Source organism: Ptychodera flava, unplaced genomic scaffold, assembly GCF_041260155.1.
Source record: "Ptychodera flava strain L36383 unplaced genomic scaffold, AS_Pfla_20210202 Scaffold_88__1_contigs__length_448041_pilon, whole genome shotgun sequence".
Taxonomy (NCBI): Eukaryota; Metazoa; Hemichordata; class Enteropneusta; family Ptychoderidae; genus Ptychodera; species Ptychodera flava.
The window spans coordinates 166,364-187,068 of NW_027248410.1; the positions used below are offsets into that span (position 1 = coordinate 166,364).

Consider the following 20,705-nt stretch of genomic DNA (forward strand, 5'->3'; position numbering starts at 1 on the left):
TAATCAATCTTATGAGGGGAGCCATTTGCTTGCACCTGTTTATGATATTGAATCTTAGTCTGGTGTATCAAAACATAATTTGCCATTTCCCTTATTTTTAAACAGGCATCAAACATTTTTGGTGTCTTTGGTGGAAAAACTGCAGTTGGAAAATGGTAACAGTTTGACGTAAGTATTGCTTGTTGAAAAAAATTGTTACTGTGATTCAGTACAAACTAGTCAAGGCACATAATGTGCCTTGACTAGTTTGCTCTGACATTAGCTGTAAGTTTTAGCAATTTTCAATCTTCATTGTTGTGTGTACAAACTACAGTTTTGATAGCTATATAACTGAATACCAGTGTTCTGCTTGACAATGTACTGTGTACATGCTTAACAACCATTTTTATTGTTGACAAATGAATTCTATTCCAGACTGAAATTAGATTTTTAACAATAACCATGCTGTACACATATGAACTTGGTTGATACTGTATGTTAGACATTCATTATGCTCTAAGAAGTAGAACAAGAAACTGTATATACACACAACAAAACTACTTGGAAATTGCCAATGGCTACAGCTGATGGAGTTTTCATCATGCTGGATTTATAATTTCTGTCAGATTCAGTACAACGACGTCCGTGTAATCCTACACTGGAAATCTCTCACAGCCCTTTTACATTCTGAGGGCTGGTTCAGGGATGTGCACATACCTGTACCAGCTCTGAGAAGCTACAGAGACTACCAGCTATTAAAATAATATCCTCAGTATAGTATAGTCAGAAAAATAAGTAGCACAGCTGCATTTCACATCCATGTACCTAGTGTGTCAACAGTCCTGTACAATAGTTTTGCAAATAGTACATGTACCGTAACATGGGTTTGAAAAAAATGAGCTTCAAAATTTGCTTCCAAATCAACCTTGTAGAAGCAATGTGTACAGTTTGTAATAAGGAAATTCCAACATAACTGGTACATGAATGTCTGCATAGGCACAATTGCACTGTGTGTTTACAATAAGGCTGGTACACGGAAGTTAGCTTTTATGTGACAAGGGTAAAAAGGGGCTGAAAATTTCACAGCTGTTTGTGGATGTGATCATCACTGTGCCTCACATGCTGAACACAGGTCCTGGTAGAGGGAGGTGATCAGCACATCTGGTACATGTATATAGTGCTAGGCATGTCACATACACACAGCACACATTCCTATATCTGGATGTGTATAAAATTACCCCTGCTACAGTGTTGTCAGGTATATGGGTGGTACACAGAGTGCTCGTCAAAGCTGTGCTAGGATGTTGTACAAGGACATGGCCACGTCGAATCTGCATTTGTCAATTTATTTCAAGATAAAAGGCAGATATGACCATCAACCATACCCTCATTCACATGAATCATATGTTTACTTGGTAGATTATGGCTTAGTTCTGTTGTTCGGATCTCCATTAGCCACAACTTAGGGGCTTTCTGCCAGCATTTTTGTTCTGCTTATCAACTGTAGTTTCCCATTCAAGTCATTGAAGCATAATGGAATCCTCAATATTTAGCTACTCAGTACAGTATGTACATGTAGCATTGTTATTGTTGAAATTTCATTTAGGGCTGGACAAGAATTCATTTGTCAATTATAAAAATATAAAAATACAGGCTGTGTTTACAAACATAATACTTGGCATTTTAGTATGCTGAAGAAAGTAGCCAAGACTGTAGATGATAAACAGTAGTGAAATACTGAAGAAGTAGCCAAAAGTTACAGTTAATGGAGTCTAATTTACTTATTTCAAACTATATACATGTGAAGTATATCATCAATGATGGCTGTTGCATAGCCAGAGTAATAAATTGTTTTCTCAAAGTCTTTCCAACTTTTTTGCAAGTCTCAAAAGCACATTGCACTGTGACTCTAATATATCTTGCCTTGTAATATATTCATTTTGGTATTCTGGATTTAAAATTCATTATCATGACATTCAAACCACAGTTTTACACATTTTTGCAAGTGCAGTGATGCAGCAAGGCCTATATCTTTTTCATGCTAAGAGACTTTACCCTGAGTGGTCATGTCAGATTATTGGTGCACTAAGAAAGACTTGATAATAGTGTACCCGCAGTCAAATATGTGTTTCAGAACATGACTGTAATTTAGAATGCTGCCAATAAACATTCCGATATACTTGCAAAAATTCCCTTAACATACCAGTAGATAAGCCTTGCCCTCATTGTACTAGTTAGCTTGGTACTGAGTGTTTTACCATGATCTAACCTTGTGCCTCAAATTTAAAGTGTTTACATCTTTTACATCTCATGATACTGGAAAACTCCGAGGAAGAGATGCAAAGCAGCAGCCCTGTTTAGGTATGCTCGTCTATGAAGGAGCAAGCAGTTTGTGTTGTTTCTTGAAGGTGTAATCTTCTGCAGCATGGAAAGAGACAATGTTATGCTGGGTTTGCTTAGTTATCTAGGGTTTCAAAGTTTAATTACATCAGATGTCTGAAAGGAACTTGTCAATTTGTAGAGTACTTCTGGCTTGACAAAGCTGGGATGTGAACTAAATGTGCTGACAATTATGAGTGGTCTGTAATGCACAGGGGATTTCCCGTGAAACAGCTAGCAATTTTGCATCAGATGCATGAGGTAAACTTTATAACATCAAATTATGTTATCAGTATGATCTTACAAGTAGCATTCATAAGAATGTCATTTTCAGTGAGTATACCCTTGTAAGTATTAGATTTAATTATGTTGCAACAATTACTGTTTCATTTCTTGTAAATTGCAATAAATGTTAATCTGAAATTAATTTTGATGATTGTTGTTGTTGTTTTTTTAATGTAGCTTGCATGCAGGATTTCTAACTATTTCAGCTGTTGTTTGTGTTTCAGATATTTTACAGTCCTGCTTTGTGTAGCTCCATCACATAGAGGACCCAATAGGCCATTCCATGGATGATAATCCTCCCCTGTGTCTGCAAAATTTGAAGAAATCAAATTTAAATTTGAAGAATGGTCAAAAATAATTATCCTCCCCCTCCCCCCCCCCCCCAGCAATATGGCCAATATTGAACTGGTTTGTCAGCAAGCCATACAAAAGCCCTAGAGTGGCATGTCTGCAAGCCAGCTTGTAATGGCTTGTTGGTAAACCAGAGGAATCCTTATAGTGGCTTGCTTGTAAACCATAATTAGTCAGAAATTGGTTTGTTTGTAAGCCACATTGCAGTAATATTGGCTTATCTTCAAACCAGATGGAACCAGAATTGGCTTACTGTTGAGCCAGAGAAGTGTGGTATTGGTTTACAAATAAGCCACTGTTCAGCATTATCTGGTATATGGGTAAGCCACAGTATCTAAAACATGGCTTGCTAGCAAGCCTAGTTCATATAAGAGTGGATTGCCTGTAAACCATTGTTCAGTACTAACTGGCAAACTGGCAAGCTGAAGTGATCTTTACTTGGCATGTATATATGCCGTATCAAAACCCAAACTGGCATGCACAGAAACCAGACTTGGCATGCCAGAAAGCCAAATATAAGCCAAAATTCACAACTCGAAACAATCCGTTTACTGACAAACAAGCCGGTTTATTTTTGGCTTGAATTTAGCTGGCCGGCAAACCAGAAAAATTTGCAGTGTACACGTTAAAAATTACGCTTGCGCTAAGTAAATACAATGACGCATAACCGCACTGGACATACCCAATGGTTCAACTGATTTTGTCTGGTAGCAGTAGATATCGTAGACTCCTACTAACTCCACATCTAATTATGTAGTTTTTTTTTACTAAAAGTGATTTGATTCAAATGGATTAAATGTGTGACATTTAGTTTTGAGCGATATTGAAATAACTCCAGAGGTTGACTCAGTCTTGTCGGCGGGCTCGATCAAAAAATGAAATCGCGTCGGGATCAATTCGCCAAAAAATTGCACAAAAGCAGGAAAAATAAAAATGTCCAATTACTCACTGTTAAACATAGTCGAGACGGAAAAAAGAAGAAAACTTTATTCATGAAGAAATCCTTACAATTTCAGAGTTCGTGGTTACACAAAAAATGCTATTATACGCAGAAGAAATTTTCAACACGCATTTTTCTGATGGCAATGCGTTTGACTACACAAAATACTGACGCCCATACTCAGCGCTAATTGATGACGAAACGGCATTTTTTTCATGGTCCCTCCAACCAAGATTGTACGAGAGCTAACATAACCAAGAGCAGTGTGAAATATGCCTAAAAATTCACAAACCTCCGCAAAAATCTAAATGAACGTCAAACACAAAATTTACAACAAACAAAAAGAAAACAACCCCAAACGGACTCACAACGTGACCAAAATTAATATACTTGCCTCGCTAATCGAAAGCAAGACCACTAAAATGCATTAAAATAAATTTTCACAAACATCAAACTAAGGAAAGAATCTACACTGCGACTGATGAGAAACCACACTCGGGTTTCGAAACGCAAGCGTCAAAGGGCGACTCTATCAACTTTGTAACAACATAGGTCCGGCTGCGTCTCGCCATAAGCTTTCCCACACAAACAAAACATTACCGTACACACTAATCCAAACTTCTCTACAAATATCCAAAGCGAAACAAACATTTCATTAACACAAACAATCGGATAAGAATGTAGGAACACATTTTCGAAACGAATCAACACAAAATTTGACACAAAAACATTAAGGATTATTAGGTGGCGAGCCTGTTTCACATTTTTTACATCTCGCTATATTGTCCGATGATTCTTAAAAATTAAGTCATCTGCCACTTTGATTCTGTATACGCGGTTTGGCAAAACCCATCTCTTCAATCGAAAGTCGGGCGATTCCATGGTTCTTTGGGGCACTTAAGTGTACGTCGAGCTTAAGGAATGTAGTTACATTCGCGATGTTTTATTCGAAATTATTTATTTCTTCTAGGGCAAATGCACATAATTTATGCTGTTGGAAATACTGGCCGCTCATAAGCAAGACAATAAATTCAATATATGTGCATCTTTACTTTTATTCTCAAAGTACCACCGACACCACAAAAAACAAAACAAAATTGTTTCAGTCCAGGTATGTTGCAACTCTGCCATGCTAATGGTCAACAGGAAATCAACCATAGGTGTCTTTTGGCACGCGTATACGACCAAGAATTGTTATTGTAATTTCCTGCATAAAATTAACAGCGAGGTCAACTGTCAAATCCTCTTGGCATTTCCTGGCATGTGAGCGATTATTGCTTTGTGAGATTGCGACCCCGTCAACAACTGACTACTCAAGTGGGTGTTGCCTGAAATTGTAACTTTTGAGCAAATCATTTTGGGCGATTTTTACATGTATTTTCCTCAAGGCAAACAACCACACTTATTATATCACTGACACGACAGCGTGCATGCTGAGAGGCAGCTTAGCTACCTGTAACTGTTGCCACCATAGGTCATAGATCATGTCAAACCAATCCTCGTTGCTATCTTTCAACTTTTAGTGCTTCGAGCAAAAAAATATCGGAAGCATCGCAAGATGATCTTGTACAAGTTCAAGCACTAAAAGGCTGACATGCCAGCCACGACTACTTCAGAGACTACCACGTTCACCGCTACCGTGTCCTCAGTGACATCAAGTTCAACGTTGACAGCAGATAAGCGGAAGCGCAAGCAACCCGGCACGGGAGAAAGTCACAGTGAGTTTCAAAGCAGTTGGAGCATCCAGTAGCCTTGGCTTCGCTCACAAGTTCGGGCCATCGGAAATGACAAAAAAGAATTTTGCTGTTATGTATGCTGTGCGAGAAAGCAAATAAAAGGAACGCGTTATCTCGTGGGTCTCAAGATTCACAAAAATCGGCAATGAATCGTCATATGAAGACTGATGATCATCGTAGGGCTGCTGTGGCGCGATCATCTGAGGATTTTATACGTGATTTTTTCTAGTAAAGGACTTTCCGAAACCAAGGAAAAACAGCGAGCAGTTCTACGTACGATCTATTATATGGCTAATGGAACGAGCACAATTAACGGCAGGGGGGCTGGAAGAGAAAATATATGGTGCATATATATTTTTACAGTCCCCCCCAACACCAGCAATAATTTTAGTGGCCCACCATCACCGGCAACAAAATTTTTGTGCACCCCTCCCCCCCCCTAAAAAAGATTACATAGGTACAAAGTTGTACACACACACACATATATATATATATATATATATATATATATATATATATATATATATATATATATATATATATATATATATATAGTAATAATTATCCTTGAAACTTTTAATATATGCTTTAGTTGAAAACAACATTCTTGCATTCTTGAAATAACAATAAACAAATAAATATATAAATAATCAACAAACAAGATAACAAATGTTCAAGCTTTACTACTTGTAACACCTACAGCTTCTTTTCAGTATTGTGTTTTGTTTACTGTGTGTCCACTACATATTCTAGTTTCCCTATAGCATGATGAAATTACCAGTTTCAACCTAGCCTCTGTATCATTACCAACCATTATTATTGTTCACAAAATGAAGTCAATTTTCAATAATAATATTGATCATTTCACACATAACAACTGTATTGTTAGGTTTAAGACTTGGTATTTCATCATGCTACAAGAATTTTTACAAGGAACTCCAGCTTCAACAAGGAACAAAAATACTGAAAAATATTCTCTGTCTGTCATGCTGTAAAAAAATGGTGGCCCACCCCTTACCTTCCCTGGAATTTTCATGGCCTACCCCAAAAACACTCATTTTTTTCGTGCCCCCCCCCCTTTTTCTCTCCCCCCCTGCCGTTAATTGTGCTCGGTCCCCAAAAGGGAGATGCCAGACCGAAAATTCGTGTCGTTGATTGAACTTCAACGTGAAAACGGATGGGAATACTTGAAAACAGAGACTTACACGCACCACGACAGTGTTAAAGCAATGCAGAGAGCATTAGCTGACACAGTACGAGAGAATTTCTCAGAAAATATCCGATTCGCCGTTTGTTGGCATACTTGTTGACGAAACAGTCAATGTCACCATTCACAAGAACAGGGGTACCTAAGAAAGTGTAGCTTTTGAATGAAAATGATAGCTTTGACACCGTGCCGGATAGCTTGGGTAGGGAAACGATAGTAGCTGGAATGGAATCCGCAAGTTTGGTCATCTAAAACGATAGCTTTGAACACATTTTCATGTTGAGGGCGTAAATCAAGATGGCCGACGGCAACGGCGGTGGAAGTGGCGGTAAGTATTTTACCCGTTTTCTCAACAAAATCACTAAATTCTGTCGTGTAAGATGCCGCGTTCAGTGAGGTTCATGTTCGATTACACTTCTGTAAAGTTTCTGCCCCCAGTTTACAAAATTTGCAGAGAAATCACCGTTTCCGTTTTCAAAGTGAACTATCAGGACTTCCTCCTATTCTAATACATGTACATGGATTTTGTATATGATAGTGTAAAGACGTAATCGTTAGGGTTGGAAATGTCCGTTTTACAGAGTTAAAACTTACCAAGATTTCAAAGTAGGCTTCAGATAAGATAAATAGGCAATTCGGATAGAGGGACTGTAATTCTGAAATCATTCTCATGAAATTTGTCACATACCCAATCACCTTGTGCAGGAGAAAACGAAAATCCCCTCCCAAAACATGAGAACCAATATTTCATCCAGGATGGCATCAACAGGGGAATTGTCTCTTTTATCATAATATTTGGGGGCATTCCACAAGTTCATGTGTTCTATTTTTATGTCCAAGGTGTGACTGACATAATTTCACAGGGTGCTTGTCCTGCTTGCCAACATGTCAATGGGGGGTCACTCCATCACCCTGTCTACATGAAATACTGCAGATTGTTAATTAACTCCCACATTCCTCTGTGCCAAGCATACCATGGGTAAAACAGATGGGATACTCTAAGTGGGGTGATTACCCCACCCCTTGGCCAAATTTCACGTATTAAAAATTCCATCTGGTACCCCACAATTTATTTGCCTGGCCATATTGCTGTAGGTGCCCCTTTGGGATTACATTTACATTAACTGCTTCATTAGGAAATTCTCTGGCCAGAGATATAATACTAAAACTACTGCCTAGAATCATGATTAATGGTTTCCTGTGCTTTCTCATGGTTTTAGGTGCTATGACACTTCTGGAAAATATTGAAGCTGGTGGGCCAACACTAAGAAGTCCTGAGACAGAAGATAATGATTCAGACCTAGGGAGTGTGGCGACTGGTGAAGTTTCAAATGATGCAGCAGTTGCAACTGGAACAGATACTGAATGTGTTTATGAAGGGAATGGCTCCAGTGGTGACCAGGCTTTGTCAGAGGTGTTGACTCACAAGCAGGAAGGTACAAGGAAATCCTGTGAATACAAATGCCATGTATGTGACAAGGTTTACAAGTCTAAGAGTGGACTGAGAAAACACTCCAGAAATCACACTGGGCAATATCCTTACAAGTGTCATTGTGGCAAAGGTTTTTCGGAGAGAAGACAACTTGTTGAACATGGCTGTAGCCATACAAACAAGGGCATAAAGACATGCAACATTTGTGGTTTTCAACCAAAGACATTTTTGGGCTTGAAATGGCATGAAGCCTCTCATATGCATGAAGTTCATGCATGTGATCAGTGTTCAAAGAACTTCAACTCAAAGTTGTCCCTTAAGCAACACAAAAAAGGCTGTCATGAGGCCAAGTACACATGCACTTGTGGAAAGACATTCGGACTTAAAAGTGGATACACAGCTCACTTAAAGACCCATTCAGATGAGAAACCATTTCAGTGTACATTGTGTAGCTACAAAGCTTCACGTAAAGGTGACTTAAAGAGTCATATGCTTTTCAAACATAGTGATTCAGCACCTTTTTTGTGTCCTGTTTGTGGTAAAGGTTTTAAGAGGAGAGATTTATTAGAAAAACATGAATCTCGAAAATATCCTTGCTGTAGTCTGGCTGAGACTGCACATATATGGGACGACAACTAAGTGTTGGGTGCAAAGTTATATGTCATGTTGATGTGTGAAGTTATCAAACATGTTACATGTAATTGCATGTCAATAGCAGACCTTCCCACAGCTCCACAATCTTTGTTTCCAATAGATGCATGACACCCCGCAGGATTAAATTTTGGAAACTGATAACGGTGACAATAAATACGGGCCAGTTCTCATAGCATTTAGTGTTGTTATTCCAAAATTATTCAAATTGTGAGTTTTGTCATCACAAAATGGACATTCACTGTAACTCTTGGCATTTTTTCCCCTGTATTTTTAGTTCTGTGTATAAGCTGTAGTTTCTTGTTCTACTTCCCCACAGCATGCTTGAATATCCAATATCTGCTTGGCAATATACTCTGTATATGTGTAATGTGTAATGACCATGGTTATTGTTGACAAATGAATTCTAGTCCAGACTTGAAATCAGTTTTCAACAATAACAATGCTCACTTATATGGGCTGTGTCTGATGAGCTAAATACTGGACATTTCATCATGCTTCAGGGAGTCGAACAAAAAAACTGCTGCAGATACACAAAACAAAGATACTGAAAAACTAGCCAAAAGTTACAGCTAATAGTTTTTAAAAACGAGCTAACCAAACTTTAAAAGAAAATAAATACAGAAATATATACAGGCTGGGTCAAATGCAAAGTTATTCTCATCCACTGTCAACCAATAGTAGCCATTTTATTTTGTCAAAATATTAAAGGAAAACTTACAAAACCACAAAGAGCAGAGAGACTATGATGCATATAATAATTGAGTAAAAAAGGAAATTGCATCACAAGTTTTTTATATATGCACACTAGTATATATTGCTGTTACACATGCATTAAGTAGATAGTAAAAAGGCTGGAATGTGCTTGTTGTACCCCTTACTGTTGTTACGCACTTGTTTAATTGTTTTGTTAGTGCACCCTCTTTGTAGCCTTCAACAAGGACAAGCTTTAAGAGTTCTAGTTCAGGCTTGTCAATGGCATGACTTTACACAGACTACAGGGGATGCTTGGAAAGGATAGACATATTTATCTTCAATCATTTATTATATGATTTTTTTAAGCAGAGGGCAAAAAAGCTGCATGTTAGGAGTTTCCTCAGTACATTGCACTTTGAATTTTGGAAGGGAATGGAAATCAGGTTCCCGGTGAACGTTTTCATGAACAAGCTCAAGCTCTTACAGTCGATTGTTATTTACAGTTGATGAACATTATGTACAAGAATTTCCTATTTCATTTTTGGAAATTCATCATATATTTAATAAATTTTCATTTTTATATAATAATTCAGCATTTTAAGTGCATTATTTTTCCATACAGAAATGCTGACATCATCACAGTTGACTGGGAATTTGCAGTTCACAAGTTTGTCTTTGCACTCTTTCCAAGTCTTACAAGTCCACTGAGCCTTCCTTCATTGACCTTATGGAATCCTCTGACTCCAGTGACCCCTTTGCCTGGTTCATGTAGCTTCGTTAGTCCCTTCAATCTGCGTCTGGCTGTGCGTCGTCTATCCGGCTTGTCAAATGGATGATCCTAGAAAATGGACACGAGGAAAACCAAATAAACTGACATCTTAATGATTTGAAAGCGGCTTTATAATTTAAAACATCCTTTCCATAAAGTGTTGAACCACATTTTGGACAAGATTTGAAAATTTGGTAACTATCAGAGTCACAGGTAACATGAAACACACCCCTGTCCCTTTTTGTAGTCTGAACACCTGGATAGAAAAATAGATAGTACAAATGTACTTGTAGGGAAATACATGCAAAGCTGGCATGGAAACAAAAATAACCTCAACTTGCAAACAGAGCATTAAGTAAACACACAGCTTGACAGAACTTATGCACCAGTCAAAGTCTACCAGAAGAAGGGACATAGTGCAGCTTGTTAAAATTAATAACATTCTAGTACAAGTTCCCTCACCCATGTGTCATGAGCACAAGGCATGACACATAGGTGTTCATTTGCAAAAATTAAAAAGGATGGAGGTACTGGGTTACAACAGATTTTTTCAGAAAGTGTAAAGGTGACACAAGAGGCTAAACCAAAATATAGATAACATATCATTATCATGTAGAGTGCAGTCTCCACTATTCTGTAGTGGGGTTTCCTTGAAGTGTGACACAAGCCCATTGCACCCATGTATGTACATGTATAGCTATTATGAACAAGACCTGTATAAGCATTGCAGTATGCCCTGGAGATGGGCTTTCAATGAACTGTTGCATTACCGTAAGTGTTATCTCTGAAATGTACGTTGGTGGGTCCATTGGCTGGGTACTTGGAGAAGAGGCAATCTCTAGTTCCTGCTGGGGATAAATGGAGGCTGATGACAATCTCACTGGAAAACCTCTGAAAGAGAAAATATAATCAAACATGATTTGTAATACATCAAAGGGTACTCCTATTTAAGTAAATGAAATGTACACATGTCAAGGTCGAGTCAACAAATGTAAAGTTTTGGACAATATGCTCATGCTGTTATCTTGGTTAAAAATATAAAGTTTTTCTTGGCATAAGGATAGGTTTAAAGGAATCAGTATGCATCATATAGTTGACAAATCATTTGTGTTATCATACAAAATAGTTACACCTAACATGATGACAGCATTTATGTAAACTTGTACCTGCAAGGGTCATAACGTACAACCATTTCTCCACATATCTTAGCAAAACTGGTCTCCAAGTCAACGCAGTTCGGGACACCATTTCTTGAACTTGAAAGTGATGCCAGACTTCCAAACAGACTCTCACACAGCTGACTGCTTACAGCACGTTGATTGTATGTCCGCCTTTTAACTACCCCACACAATATCAGCTCAGCATCAATACTGGCAATGGTAGATTCCCAGAGTGCCTTAGGATAGTCCTTCACAAACATTCCAGGAGGTGGAAAGGAATACATGTCAACCATAGACAGCAGAGTTTCCCTGTATCTACCAGTAAACAAACAATAAAAAACAAACAAAAACATGAAAACAGATAAAATAATCATTGAAACTTAATTTTTACTGAAAAACTTGCTATCAGCAGATGGGAAGAAAATTATTTTTTCTGACAAAATAATACAAATGTACAATGGTTTTACACCAACCTCATTTTCATTTTGAATCTTTCTACTGCAGGGATTCCTGGTTCATCCATTGAGTGAAACCATTCTCGAACAAGCTTGCACCATCTGGCAGAAGCACTGTAGCCTTTATGTTCCAATTGAGTCTGAACTTCCTCAGAAAAAGTAATGAGAGCAAAATCAGTACACTGCATATCCAAACTTTCTTGTAGCATGCCTAGTTTGAGAGAAGTGGTATTGTCAGCTGCTACTTCCAGGAAATGTTTTCTTTCAGCATCGCCAATGTTCCTTTTACATAGAGCAGACCTATGCCTGGTCAACAAGTGATGGGGGTCAATCTTCCTGACAAGGAGTTCATCTCTGTCTGTTGAATATTCTGGTATATAGAACCAATTTATTGGCATTCTTTCATCTATTTCAGGAATTAGCATACTGTGTTTGATCCTGGATTCATTTTTCCAATTTTCTACTTTTTCTGGAAATTTCCAATTGGCATACGAGACACAGAGAGCTTGCTTTGGGTACATTTTGCTGCACAGAATCCTTACACAATGAACAGAAAGACTGGGTGGTGACTTTGAACCTGTTGGAGTATCTATATCACCAGGAAGATGCAGGACATTCTTCAGACTACCCACCAAACATTCTTTGCGACCTGTCATAGTAACACTTTGGTGCTTGTGATCTTTCAAGTATTTCAGAATTACTTTAAGTTCTGGAATCGTCATCTTGCAAAGACTTTGACAGTTTTGTATTTGTTGTTTCAAATCATCAACATCTTTGCAACTCCATTTCAATGTCTGATCTTTTAACAGTGTCAGAATATTGTGAGCATCAGTTTCACTCAACAAAGAATCTTCTTCTGTATCACTCCCCATACTATGTGAAGATGGTAAATTTTGGGCACTTTGTATATCTGAAGCCAGCTCACTGTTGTTGACATCACCTTCAATACCTTCTTGGACAGCTGCTTCACCTTGAGCAGAACCTTGGTCATTTTCATTCTGTACATATTCTTCTTGTTGTTGATTCGTCTCACTCCCCATTTCCAAGTCATTGTTGTCTCCTAGTGAAATCACACACTCTGGAATTTCTTCCATTATTTGCTGAACATCTGTACTACCAACCTCTTCCACTGGTACATGTACTGATAGTTTGTGGTCATGGCTGTGAGTTAACTTCAAACATGCAAAGGCTGTCTGTGGAAGTTTATTACCTTGCGAAACTCTTATTACTCCAGCTGTCTTCTCAAAGACATCCTCAATATTTGTTATGGTATTAATACTCTTCATTTCAGAGACAATTTCGATTTTTGTCTTGCGACAGACTTCCTTCCAAAACGCCTTTTGTAACTCTAGAATAGTTTGCGGGTTCCCATTGTTACTGGTCTGCAACAGTGGTAGGTACTGCCCATCGAAACTCTGCACTGGGCAGTGAATACCTTGGCTGTGACAATAATTCAAGACATCTTCCAAAATACTTCTAACGACACTTGTAGGCAAGCTGTACCCCTTGAGGAAATAACAAATTGGTGTGCCGTGGGTCAGTGCTGAAGACCACAATCTGTCAGTATTGCATGCGACAAAAGCAATCACTTCTGTTGCTTTCTTCCGTGACAGTAGGTAGTGTTTCTTTAGATAACAGACCACTTCATCAAGAGTATCTTCAAGTTTTAGCAGTGGCAGGTCTTGCATCTTGGGGGTGGAGCATGTGACAAAGTTACCATGAATCACATCTGATGTGTATGGGTTCAGATTCTCTTCTGATATGGTCACAGCATTGTCTTTAAAGCAACAAGAATGCACAGATGACAATTCAGCAATAACGCTGCAATATTCCTGGCTATTTTTTTTTATCATCTTCCTGATTTCTCTTGCTGTGATAGAAAGTTTAGTGGGACACCGAGTTACATCACCTCCATAAATATGGTTCAATTCCTGCTGAACAAGTGACCAGATTTCGTCGTCTTTCTCGACCCTGAATACCTTTGTTGTTTGCTCTGTCCATACACAAAACAGACACCACTGAATGCCTGGCTTGCACCTTATATGCGCTTGCACTTGTAGGTAGTAGCGTGGTGGTATGGAATTTGGCACTCTTCCACTCTTTGGGCACTTACACTCCACAGCTGCAATGTCATTATGGTTCAGGTTATTATGAATAAATCCATCAGGTGATATAATCATATCAACATTTCCAACTCGTATTGGGAAGGCACCAACTTCTACAAGACAACATTCTGGATAAAGTGCAGGTAAGACCTTGGATGCCAAAGTAGCCAATGAACATACTTCATGTTTTGTGCCCCAGTCCATTGCTTCTTGGACAGATGTATCAGGAGGTGGCCTTTCAAAACCAAGAACAGCTTGCTGATAATGTTCTCTTTGACCTTTCAATCCTGCGCAGCCTACAGCATTGTATAGTGTGCTTGCAGTAACCCTTACTTGTTTACGTGCCTGAAACCATAGTGACGATCTCTGTTTTATAAATGGGAGTCCTTGGTCAATAACATATTCAGCAAACTTCTCGAGGGGTTCTTCACCACAACCAAGAAAGAGATCGATATCATGCAGGGCATGGTACCTCCCACAGTGATCAATAGGAATAGTTGCCATTGTTGTCCATGTATTCCTATCAGAGAACAGTGCAGCACACATTTCAGCAATACTGTCTCGAAGCCTGTCACCAATGGCATTTGATTCTTTTAATTCCAGTATATTGGCCATCACTAAACTTATTGGATATTGGTATTTTGTTGATGTTTGGTCAACTGCTGCACGAGCTTTGAGCTTTTCTAAAGCATAGTTCTTCTTTTCAAGAGTATCTCTTGTGTCGGCTTTCTTCTTTGACAGCATTGTCAGCAATGACCGTAAATGTTCCAAAATTATACTTGTGTTTACTTTGTTAGCGGTTGATTCTGTATCAGCAGACAACTTCTTTATGGTTTCTACAGATTGCACTTCCTGTTGGTGTTGTTGTTTTTGAACTGCAGGTGACAAACAACCAATTTCACTCTCTTTACCAAGAAGATTTATGTCCCCCTTGTCACCTGTAAGACTGGAACCACCTTTTTCCCATCAAGGGAAATACAGATACTTGTATCTTCATGTGCGACAGCAAGTTTGTTGATGATATTGGTACAATTCCTGGAGGAATACTTCTAGGCCACTCACCATTATACGGATCGAATGATTTCAGGACATCTTCATTCGGAATTGCAAGGATGATATCTGCTTCCTCTCCAGGAAAGCTGCCTTTTTCTTGTCTATTGAGTAAAATTGATCCCGCATGTTTCCATCCACATAGAAAGCGAAGTGGAGCTGCACCAAACTTATTGATAAACGTCTTCCAGAAAATCTTACTTGTGAAATTGAACCGCATTTCTGTTAGAGAAGTTGAATTAAGAGCCTTCACTGTGTCCAAGAAAATGTAATAAGTTAAACTCCCTGGTTTAAATGAACCATTACTTATGGCGGATAGAAGCTCAAGGAGTAGATTGTCCCCTTCGACTTCATTGAGTATATTCAAGCAAGATTTCACCAAGTCATCTACAGAGTCATTGCTGTCAATACAACTTTCTGTAGATTTCTCTTTGCAAAAGCCTGTCTTCCTGTAATGAGCATAGTCCACATCTGATCTCTTATTATTTTGAGAAAGGTGCACAACTTCATCCTCACGAGCAGTACATGTATGTTTGGTATGCAGTGAACTCATGACAGTCATTTCTTCTGTGTCCTTAAGCTTGTGGTTAACATCATTATGTAATGAGACATTTTCGCAATATGAGAACTTACACTTTGAAACACCAAAGCCACATTTATCACATATTTCACCACGGGAGAGATTGGAATGTGTATGACTTGTATCATCATTATGTGATTGGATATTTTCACAACTTGTGAAGGTAAAGTCAGGAATACCACAGCCACACTTTTCACACATTTCACCACCAGAGAGATGGGAATGTGTATGGCTAACATCTCTGACACTGTTGCTTTCCTTGAAAGAACCACAAATGTCACACATTTCATATGCAACTAGTATAGAATGATGACATGAACTTCTGGATCCATATCCAATTCTGTTCACAGTTCCACATTGAGAACAAAGTATCCCATAAATTGTATCATCACCACAAGTCTGCAAAACGTCTGGCTTCCTGATTTTGATCTGACAAGATGTACAAATCAAACTGTGCTCAAGGTTGGCCTCTTCAGAATTTATCTCTATCCCACTAAGATTTTCAGCTGAAGTAGCATGTAACTCTCCACTTTTGATACATTTTCTTACATCATTACATTTTACAGGTGTACTGTGGCATAATGGCATATGGACCTCTGGTAGTTCAGCCAGTTGTTGCTCTGAAAAGTTACAAATAGTAAACATATGAAAGTTAATATGCTGATGGGTAAAGTGTAGTATTTTAAGGTCAGACAGCTTAATGTCATATTCTTGAACAAACCAAGACTATGAGAATACAAATCAAAATATGACTGGATATATAGCAAGTATCACTTTGTCACACATTTAAAAGATATGGGATTTCTAACGTTTTCTAATCTAATTCATCAAGGGATAAGAGGACAGAAACCATTGGCTATGTCAAGTAGAGAGTCTAGTCTTTACCTGTACCATTTTTGGTCTCTTGATGGAACATAAACAGCCAGTATCTCAGCATTTACATCTTGCACACTTTTTATTACAACAAAATCTACTTCAGTGTAGTTCCACCCTTATAACACTCTAACTTATAATGCTATATGAGCTTACCAAAAACGTCATCCAAGTTCTTTTTCTTTTTGCGTCTGTCCAGAGAAAGGAAAAGGTTTGATTTTCTCTTTCTTGGTTGCTTGGCATGCTCTGTAGTAGGTAGAGAATACGTGTTACATATCAAAGGTTCTTCTTTGTCCAGCAACAGGGGGTGGGCATGTGGCAAATTTCATGAGAATGATTTCCAAATCCCAAATATTCAACTCCAAAGTGGGGTCATTTATGCTGCATATGAAGAAAGTGTTCGTGCAAATGGAAGGTACAGAAAAGAAATTTTCATCTTTGAAAGTTTGAAATATTGGTGAGCCTTTAACAACTCTGTAAAAGTTAAAAACGGACATTGCCAACACTAACGATTACGTCTTTTACGCTATCACATACAAAATCCATGTACATGTATTAGAATAGGAGTCCTGATAGCCTGTTCACTTCGAAAACGGGAACGGTGATTTCTCTGCAAATTTTGTAAACTGGGGGCAGAAACTTTACAGAAGTGTAATCGAACATGAACCTCACTGAACGCGGCATCTTACACGACAGAATTTAGTGATTTTGTTGAGAAAACGGGTAAAATACTTACCGCCACTTCCACCGCCGTTGCCGTCGGCCATCTTGATTTACGCCCTCAACATGAAAATGTGTTCAAAGCTATTGTTTTAGATGACCAAACTTGCGGATTCCATTCCAGCAACTATCGTTTCCCTACCCAAGCTATCCGGCACGGTGTCAAAGCTATCATTTTCATTCAAAAGCTACACTTTCTTAGGTACCCCTGAAGAAGCTGATTATGTTGCTGAAAATCGTTGATGATGGAAAACCCCGTACAATATTTATTGGGAACAACACTGTTTTAAACGGTACAGCCCAAACAGTAGCTGACAAAATTTTATCAGTAATCGGTGATCATGGAATTGAAATATCGAAAGTATGGGTCTCGGCTCAGACGGGGCTCCCGCCATGACGGTAGACATAACAGTGTCGGCGTACGATTGAAACATCAGAACGTATATCTTATCCGTGTCCAATTGTGCCGCACACGGTTGGCACTTGGCAGCAGCCGATGCTAGTCGCGGTGTCAAGAAAGTTACGAAGTATAAAGAGACTGTGAACAACATTTTCAACTTTTTCAAGTATTCTGCCACAAGATACCAGAGATTACGAGAACTAAATAAAATTCTCGAAAGCGAAGATGTCCTAGTTTAAAAGAGCCTTGCTCAGTGCGATGGCTGTCTTTCGGCCTAGCCGTCAGAGGAATTTACGACAACAGGCCAGCGCTTGTCATTGAATTCGATGAAGAAGCAGCACAACGTGACAACGCAGTTTCTGGCGGTCTCTTATAGCAGATCAAACAATACTCGTTCTTGGCCATCACGCATTTGCTGATGGACGTACTGCTAATCATGGACTGTTGCAATCTTGTATTCCAACGAGAAGATGTCAACTTTGCTACAATCGAACCGATGGTCCAATTAACGATCGCGTCTCTACAGCTATCATTAGAACCAGACAGTCTAGGCGAACATGAGAGCAAGCTGACGAGGGAAATTGAAAACAATGTATATCGTGGTCATTTTCTAACTCACGTAACTGACAATCATGTCGAAGGTTATGCAAATGTCAGGCGTGACTTCATAACGCATCTCATCAAACGACTGCAAGCACGATATCCCAGTGAATATACTGATTTACTAATGTGCCTCGATAAAGTTCTAAATGCCAGCAAATATCCAGATCGTGATGTTGAGATCCGTGATTATGGCACAGAGTCTCTGGCGACACTGATTGCCCATTTTGGTGCTAATGGCGTTGAAGATGGCGTGCCAATGGTAGCCCCAATACATGGGCCCGATTTGAAAGCCGAGTTTACTCAAATGAAACTGACTTTGCGTGCCCACGGACGACCCAATTTCAGTGAATCTTGTCGTATTCTGATAAACGAATATGGATAGCTGTTCCCATTGTTCCGATTGGTAGCCTGCATAGCTCTAGTGATTCCTGTTTCGTCCGTACCCTGTGAACGGGGATTCGGTTGCCAAACCGCTTACTCATTGCACAACGTAATAGACTAGGTGACGATCATGCCGATGATCTGATGCTCCTTACAATGGAATGCCACTGGTTGCAGACTTTCTTTTTGACAGAGCAAGGAGAATCTTTGCTTCGCGTGCTAACAGAAATCCATTAAATTTTAGAGGCACATTCTTATGATAACCTGTATAAATTTTTACCACTGTAACAGTGGTAACTACAGCATGGAGCGAGAGACGTTACCTCTATGGTTACAGTGCCTCAGAATACCACGTTGCACACTGTCAGTGTATGTGTGATTATGATCAGTTTCGCATTCTTATTTTCATTCAATTCAAATTTGTTTTCTCTGTTCAGTATGAATACTGGTACATCCAAATATCATGATGCTATTAAAATTATCCTCGTTATCGTAAACATTTGTTACAAGTGTCAAAAAAATAATTGCAACATTTTTGCTCACAGTTGAAAGCGGAATTGGCCGTTACACATTCAGATGACGACGATACGCATTTTGCTAAGCCTTTGAGTACGTGAAGGCATTGCCAAAATTTCGACCGCGAACACTGAAATTTCATACAAGATAACATCGCAGATCGACCATCAGGCTAACACACCTTCAGGTACCCAACAGACGCGCTCGATCGATAGATTGTTCAGGTCCGATCGTGATCTCAGGATAAAAATCAATAAATGCACACCCAGTTGATGAAGTGATTCAACGCGTACACACATAAGTTTTAACCCTTATTACACAATTTTACGGAACGCGATTGGTTCTTCTGTACTATACTGTATTAAGACATAAACCAGGCTGGTGTACTTCATGGGTGCGATCATCAGCGAGGCTAACAACCGACAATAATACCATCACTGCAAATATTTCTGGTTTGCCGGCCAGCTAAATTCCGGCCAAAAATATAGCGGCTTGTTTGTCAGTAATGCATTGTTTCGAGTTGTGAATTTTGGCTTATATTTGCTCTCTTGGCATGCCAAGTCTGGTTTCTGTGCATGCCAGTTTTGGTGTTGATACGGCATATATACATGCCAAGCAAAGATCACTTTAGCTTGCCAGTAAGCCAGTTAGTATTGAACAATGGTTTACAAGCAATCCACTCTTATATGAACTAGGCTTGCTAGCAAGCCATGTTTAAGATACTGTGGCTTGCCCATATACCAGATACTGCTGAACAGTGGCTTATTTATAAACCAATATCACACTTCTCTGACTCAATAGTGAGCCGATTCTGGTTCCATCTGGTTTGAAGATAAGCCGATATTACTGCAATGTGGCTTACAAAAAACAATTTCTGACTAATTCTGGTTTACAAGCAAGCCACTATAAGGATTCCTCTGGTTTACCAACAAGCCATTACAAGCTGGCTTGCAGACATGCCACTCTAGGGCTTTTGTATGGCTTGCTGACAAACCAGTTCAATATTAGCCATATTGCCGGGGGGGGGTAATTATTTCTGACCATCCTTCAAATTTAAATTGGATTTCTTCAAATTTTGCAGACACAGGGGAGGATTATCATCCCATGGAATGGCCTATTGGGTCCTCTATGTGATGGAGCTACACAAAGCAGGACTGTAAAATATCTGGAACACAAACAACAACTGAAGTAGTTAGAAATCCTGCATTCAAGCTCCATTAAAAAAAAACACAATAATCATCAAAATTAATTTCATATTAACATTTATTGCAATTTACAAGAAATGAAACAGTTATTGTTGCAACATAATTAAATCTAATACTTACAAGGGTATACTCACTGAAAATGATATTCTTATGAATGCTACTCGTAAAATCATAATAATAACATAATTTGATGCTATAAAGTTTACCTCATGCGTCTGATGCAAAATTGCTA

At 38.8% G+C, this 20,705-nt stretch overlaps 2 protein-coding genes across 2 annotated transcripts; one reads left to right on the forward strand and one right to left on the reverse strand.

The window, feature by feature from the left end:
* The first annotated feature begins 7,010 nt into the window (after positions 1–7,010).
* Positions 7,011–10,044, forward strand: LOC139129070 (zinc finger protein 782-like). Its single transcript, XM_070694743.1, has 2 exons — positions 7,011–7,205; positions 8,098–10,044. Exons 1-2 carry the CDS (start codon positions 7,175–7,177, stop codon positions 8,946–8,948), a joined length of 882 nt encoding a protein of 293 aa, XP_070550844.1. The 5' UTR covers positions 7,011–7,174; the 3' UTR covers positions 8,949–10,044.
* A 115-nt stretch (positions 10,045–10,159) lies between these two features.
* Positions 10,160–17,579, reverse strand: LOC139129064 (uncharacterized). Its single transcript, XM_070694739.1, has 7 exons — positions 17,385–17,579; positions 16,805–16,894; positions 15,150–16,395; positions 12,059–15,091; positions 11,592–11,900; positions 11,196–11,316; positions 10,160–10,494 (listed from the first exon to the last, which is right to left on the reverse strand). The coding sequence occupies exons 1-7, from the start codon at positions 17,413–17,415 to the stop codon at positions 10,318–10,320; spliced, it is 5,007 nt and encodes a 1,668-aa protein (XP_070550840.1). The 5' UTR covers positions 17,416–17,579; the 3' UTR covers positions 10,160–10,317.
* Between the last annotated feature and the right edge of the window lie 3,126 nt (positions 17,580–20,705).

Excerpts from the sequence above, each read along its gene's own strand:
- LOC139129070 (XM_070694743.1), top strand. The coding sequence starts at position 7,175 with ATGGCCGACGGCAACGGCGGTGGAAGTGGCG. Across the intron at positions 7,206-8,097 it reads CAACGGCGGTGGAAGTGGCG|GTGCTATGACACTTCTGGAA; the intron begins GTAAGTATTTTA and ends TCATGGTTTTAG.
- LOC139129064 (XM_070694739.1), bottom strand. The coding sequence starts at position 17,415 with ATGGCCGACGGCAACGGCGGTGGAAGTGGCG. Across the intron at positions 16,396-16,804 it reads GAACTTGGATGACGTTTTTG|AGCAACAACTGGCTGAACTA; the intron begins GTAAGCTCATAT and ends GTAACTTTTCAG. Across the intron at positions 11,317-11,591 it reads GTACGTTATGACCCTTGCAG|AGGTTTTCCAGTGAGATTGT; the intron begins GTACAAGTTTAC and ends TTTCTCTTTCAG.